Source organism: Aureococcus anophagefferens (assembly GCF_000186865.1).
Source record: "Aureococcus anophagefferens unplaced genomic scaffold AURANscaffold_1, whole genome shotgun sequence".
In the NCBI taxonomy this organism is placed as follows: Eukaryota; class Pelagophyceae; order Pelagomonadales; family Pelagomonadaceae; genus Aureococcus; species Aureococcus anophagefferens.
In genome coordinates this window covers 2447868-2453901 of record NW_008705561.1, presented here as the reverse complement: position 1 = coordinate 2453901, position 6034 = coordinate 2447868, and the positions used below count along the sequence as shown (strand labels likewise).

The following is a 6034-nucleotide window of genomic DNA, read 5'->3' as shown; positions in this document are numbered from 1 at the left end:
GCGCCGCGGACGGCGCGCGCGACGGCGCCGGCGTCGGCTCGGGCGTGTACGTCGGGCCCGCCGTCGTCGGGCGCGGCGACGGCGCCGTGGGCGCGGCCGTCGGCGCGGCCGTCGGCGACCGCACGGCGAGCTCGGCGAAGGCGACGCCGGACGCGGCGAGCGCGAGGCGCGGCGGCGTCGTCTCCTCGACGACGAGGGTGACCGCGCCGACGTCGGGCGCGGCCGCCACCGCGGCGCCCGTCGCCGCGTCGACGACCGTGATGGCCTCGCCGGGCGCGTTCACCGTGATGCGGTACGTGCCGCCGGTCTCGAGGACGACGCCGGACTCGCGGAGCGCGAGTCCGTCGACGTGGAGCTCGTTCGCGCAGCTGTAGCCGCTCCACTGGATGGCCGTCGCCGCGCCGCCGGCGTCGCAGAGCTCGTCGGAGGGCAGGCAGACGTGGGCCATCCAGCCGCTGAGCAGGAACATGTCGTAGTTGAGGGCCGCGGCGCCGCAATCCGTCCGGGCGCCGTACGCGACCGCGTCGTCGCCGCCCATGGTCTCGTTGGCGAGGTAGCCCGAGTCGCCGTGGACCTGGTCGAAGAGCGACGCGTTCACGAAGTAGGACGCGTCGACGTCGCAGGTCTGCGCGTGCAGCTCCCCGAAGGCCGGCGGCGCGCCGCCGACGCGGCTCTCGAAGCGCGCCGCGCACGCGTCGCCCGCGGCGACCGCGAGGAGCTCGTCCGCGGCGCCGTCGACGACGTAGAGGACCCCCGCCGGGCTCACGTCCATGCCCTGGAGCGCGCCGGGGCGGCCCGTCTCGAACGCGCCGAGCCGCGCGCCGCTCGCGACCTCGAACGCGACGATCGCGCCCGTCGCGTGCTCGGCGACGTAGAGCACGCCGTCGGCGAGCGCGAGGCCCGTCGGCCGGTCGAGGCCACTCGCGAAGACGGCCTGCGTCGTGCACTCGTAGACCGAGTACTCGAAGGACGGCAGCCGGCTGCTGAACGCCGGGTACTCGGGCACGCCCGCGCACTCGGCGACGTCGTCGCCCTCGCCCTCGCAGCCGCGCGCGGACCGCGAGAACGCGCCCGAGTCCGCGTCGACGCGGAGGATCTCGCCGGTCTGGGCCGAGCTCACGAAGAGGCTCCGCGTCGCCGCGTCGACGACCATGCCCGCGTGGAGCGCCGGGTCCGGCCGCACGTCGACGTCGACGAAGCGCCGCACGGCCGCGTAGGAGTGGTCCATGTTGCCCGGGCCGTGGGGCTGCTGGAAGTCGAAGCGCACGACGTCGTTGAGGAACGCGTCGACGGCCCAGAACACGGTGCCGTACGCCGTCGCCGTCTCCGGGTCGTGGACGATGCCGACGCAGTCCGGCGCCTCGTGGAGCATGTCGCTGTGGAGGAAGTAGCACGCGTCGGCGTCGGAGCACGCCGCGCCCTCGCGCGTCACCAGGTTCGGGTGCTCCGGCGACGTGTCGTAGAGCGTCGGCCCCATGAAGTAGTTGGGCACGTGCGTGTCGAGGTACGTGTTCAGCGAGTTCTGGCACGTCGCGAAGCTCGCGAACGTGTCCTTGTCCGCGTCGCGGCCGCTGTCGGCGACGGCGTTGAAGGACAGGGCCGTCGCGTTGGCCATGTAGTGGAAGTAGCCCCGGTCCCGGCGGCTGAACGTCGTCGCGTCGGCCGTGCCGACCGCGGACACGATGGACACGCTGTGGTTGTGGGCGTTGACGACCCAGGCCTCCTCGCCCGCCGTCGAGAAGGACCGGCCCTCGGAAAAGGTCCCGAGGTGGGCGCCGGGCGACGGCGTGAACGCGACGTCGCGCGCGCCCGCGAAGCCCGCGGCGACGACGGTCAACGACGGCGCGGCGCCGAACGCGGGCGCGCACTGGTCCGCGCAGGCGGCCTGGCCGTCGCAGGGCTCGGTCTCCATCGTCGCCGTGTCCGCGCAGGTCGACGAGCGGTTCCGGTAGCGCACGCCCGAGTCGCCGCACGTCGCCGTGCACGGGGACCATTCCGACCATTCGTCGGTGGCGCACGCCGCGTCCTCGTCGTCGTCCTCCTCGACGACGGCGTCGCCGTAGCCCGTCTGCTCCTCGAGCAGCGGCGTCAGGTAGTCGGCGAAGGTCTCGTTGAGCGCCAGGAGGTCCGCGACCTTGCAGTCCGAGTACCGTTCGACGCCGCAGCAGGGGCCGACGAACTTGTGGCGGATCGCGCCCGACCCGTCGAGGATCGCGTAGGACGGGTGGTGGTAGGGCGCCGTGAACAGCAGATCGCGGATCGCGTAGTCCTCGTCGTAGATCGTGTAGGGCTGGTCGACGACGGCCAGACCGAACTGGTCCTCGGCGTAGTCTTCGTAGCGCGAGGCCCACGTGCTGCACGCGCTCCCGCCCTTGAGGCCGCTGAGGAAGGCGATGCGGCCCGTGCCGAAGGCGTTGGCGTAGAGCTGCGCGACGTAGGGGAAGAGCGACGCCTCGCGGCGGCCCGCGTTGCAGCCGACCATGTAGTTGGCGACGACGGTGATCCGCCCGCCGTCCGCGGCGGGCGCGACCTCGACGCCGTCCTGGCTGAGCGTGCCCGTCACGGAGGCCTGGATGGACGTCGAGCTGTCGGGGAAGCAGACGTCGTAGAGGGTGTCGTCGTCGACGACGTCGCCTTCGCACTTGGCGGTCGCGGCGTCGCAGGTGTCGACGCAGGACTGGCCGCGCGCGCCGGCGACGAGCGCGATGAATGTGGCGGCGCGGTGCATGGTGTGCGTGATGTGTGTGTGCACGGATGCGCGGTTGCGCGTAGTGGTCGGTGCTCGGTCGACAGCTAAGCAGCTCTGCGCATGCCGGAGCCGCGGAGCTTCTCGGAGTGCACCGCGGTGAGGTGGCGCTCAACGCGTAATCAACGTCGGCCTCGACCGCGGCGCGCGCGCAGCTCCGTCCAGGTTTAACGTCCAGGAAGGCGTCCACCTGTTGGAGCCGAATTGTAGGTGGCCATGACGACGGCCCGGCCGCTCGCCGGCAGCGGACCGAGGTCGCGGGATCGCGCGCCGGCGTCACGGTGCGCGCCGCGGCGCGACGTACTTCACCTTGTCCGTCGAGACTCCATAGGCCTTGCCCTTGGCCGTGAGCTGGGACACGGGCTTGTGCACGTTGAAGTAGCACTCCGTGTGGAACGTGGAGGGGAGCACGTCGACGACGTCGTCGTCCAGCGTGTCGACGTACTTCACTTACTTGGAGGCCGCGCCCGGGCCCGCAGGGCTTTCTCTGGAGGGCACCGTTTAGAGCTGTGGTCGGGCCACTCCTTCTTCCACAAGATTTGTTCGATCCCCTCCTGGTTTCTTCGTAGGCCGCAGATGACCAGTCTTGCTTTTTGCGACAGGCCGCTGGTGGCGCAACGTGCTCGCCTTGCACGCCTGGACGCCCGCGGACATCCCGCCGGAGCTCCGCGCGGCCGTCAACGAGGGCATGATCGTCCACCTCGCGCCCGTCCTCCGGGGCGGCAAGCTCAGTTTGGGCCTCATCCAGGTGGGCGACACCTACGGCGAGCGCTGGCGCGAGGACAAGGCGGCCGCCGTGACCGCCGCGCAGCCGTGAGGTCGCTGGGGGGAAAGAAACTACGCATCGCTCCCGGCCGCCCGCCGCCGCGACAGCCTACCACTACGCGACGATACGGCGAACAAGACCGACGGCGTCGCCGCGAAGAACGCGCGACGCGCGGCGCATCAACGAGAGGCAAACTTCGGCTCGGCACTGGGCCCTCCGGCTCTGCGGCTCGCCGCAGCGTCCGCTCAGCTGCCGCGAGTCGCCGGCGCTCCACGCCGCGTTTTAAGCGTCGAGCCACGCGCGCGTCGCGCTCGCGCCTTCCGCCATGCAGGGCATGCCCATGGGCGGCCGCGCCGGGGGCGGCTACGGCCAGCAGCCGGGCATCATCCTGCTCCGCGAGGGCACGGACAGCAGCCAGGGGAAGCCGCAGCTCATTTCGAACATCAACGCCTGCGGCGCCGTCGTCGACAGCGTGCGATCGACCCTGGGCCCCCGGGGCATGGACAAGCTCATGTACGACGGGAACAAGGTGACCATCTCCAACGACGGCGCGACGATCATGAAGCTCTTGGACATCGTGCACCCGGCGGCGCGCGTGCTCGCGGAGATCAGCATGTCCCAGGACAGCGAGGTCGGCGACGGCACGACGTCCGTCGTGCTGTTGGCCGGGGAGATGCTCAAGCAGGTCAAGCCCTTCGTCGAGGACGGGCTCCACCCGCAGACGATCGCGCGGGGCGTCCGCAAGGCCGTCGACCTCGTCTCCGCGCGGCTCAAGGCCATCGCCGTGACGCCGCCCGAGGCCATGCGGCGGAAGCGTCTGGAGATCCTCGCGGGCACGGCGCTGAACTCGAAGCTCATCGCCAACTACAAGGACCTGTTCGCGCCGATGGTCGTCGACGCGATCATGGCGCTGGACACGTCGCTTCTCGACCTCAAGCTCGTCGGCGTCAAGAAGGTGCCCGGCGGCTCCGTGACGGACTCCTTCGCCGTCCAGGGCGTGGCCTTCAAGAAGACCTTCAGTTACGCGGGCTTCGAGCAGATGACGAAGTCCTTCGAGAACTGCAAGGTGCTCTGCCTCAACGTCGAGCTCGAGCTCAAGAGCGAGAAGGAGAACGCGGAGGTGCGCATCAGCGACCCCGACGACTACCAGTCCATCGTCGACGCCGAGTGGCAGATCATCTACGACAAGCTCGATTTCTGCGTCGACTGCGGCGCGAACGTCGTGCTGTCGAAGCTGCCCATCGGCGACCTCGCGACGCAGTACTTCGCGGACCGGGGCCTCTTCTGCGCGGGCCGCGTGCCGGACCAGGACATGGAGCGCGTCGTCAAGGCCACGGGCGCCGTCACGCAGACGTCCGTGTTGGATCTGACGCGCGCGGGCGTCCTCGGCCGCTGCGCGCTCTTCGAGGAGAAGCAGGTCGGCAACGAGCGCTACAACGTCTTCACGGGCTGCCCCGCGGCGAAGACGGCGACCATCGTCCTCCGGGGCGGGTCCGAGCAGTTCATCGAGGAGAGCCACCGCTCCATCCACGACGCGCTCATGATCGCGAAGCGCGGCGCGGGCGACGCGCGCGTCGTCGGCGGCGGCGGCGCGGTCGAGATGGAGCTGAGCCGCGACCTGCGGGCCCAGGCGCTCGAGGTCCACGGCAAGGACCAGCTCATCATGCTCGCCATCGCCAAGGCGCTCGAGATCATCCCGACGCAGCTCGCGATGAACTCGGGCTTCGACCCGACGGACGTGCTCAACGCGCTCCGCAAGAAGCACGCCGACGACCCGGAGGCCAACCTCTGGTACGGCGTCGACTGCGACGAGCGCGACTCCATCCAGGACACCATGGCCGCGGAGATCTGGGAGCCCGCGTTGAACAAGGCCAACTCGATCTACGCGGCGTGCGAGGCCGCGTGCCTCATCCTCAAGATCGACGAGACCGTGCGCAACCCGCGGTCCCAGGACCCGGGCGCCGCCGACAAGTCCGGCGTGTCCCTCCAGCAGCAGCAGCAGCGCACGTCCGCCGCCATGGGCGGCCGCGGCATGGCGGGCATGATGGGCCGCGGCGGCCGCGGCGTCCGCCGCCTCAAGTAGGCGACCCCGGCCGCTCGTGTCGCGCCACGCCGCGCGCGGACGCCCCCGCCGCGACCTCGGGCGGGGGGGGTACCTCTTAACATCCGACGACCCCGCGAAGATACCCCGCGACCGCCTATGGTTGAACTGCTCCTTGAACCACTGAGTGGCAAACCGCCATGACGGCGCAGGGGATGGCGGCCATGGAGGTGGCGTGAACTCAGTGGCAAAACGCGGCGGCGAGAAGGTTGCGATGGCGGCCATGGAGGTGGCGGACGTGCTCCAGCTGGCGGACCGGCCCTGGCAGGAGATCTCGACCGTGCGGCTTCCAGCCGCGACACCACCGCGGGAGGCGTGCGACGTCGACGACGCGCCCGGCTGCGACTTCTCCTGCCTGCTCAAGGCCGGCGCGCCCTTCAGCGACGTTTCCGTCGACGGCCGCCCGCTGCACGCGCTCTTC

At 70.9% G+C, this 6034-nt stretch overlaps 1 protein-coding gene across 1 annotated transcript; it reads left to right on the top strand.

Moving 5' to 3' along the window:
- Positions 1-3774: 3774 nt before the first annotated feature.
- On the top strand, positions 3775-5690 carry AURANDRAFT_59786 (hypothetical protein; the record flags this gene model as incomplete). The annotated part of the gene is made up of 1 exon (XM_009034333.1): positions 3775-5690. The coding sequence occupies one exon, from the start codon at positions 3838-3840 to the stop codon at positions 5593-5595; it is 1758 nt and encodes a 585-aa protein (XP_009032581.1).
- Positions 5691-6034: the final 344 nt, after the last annotated feature.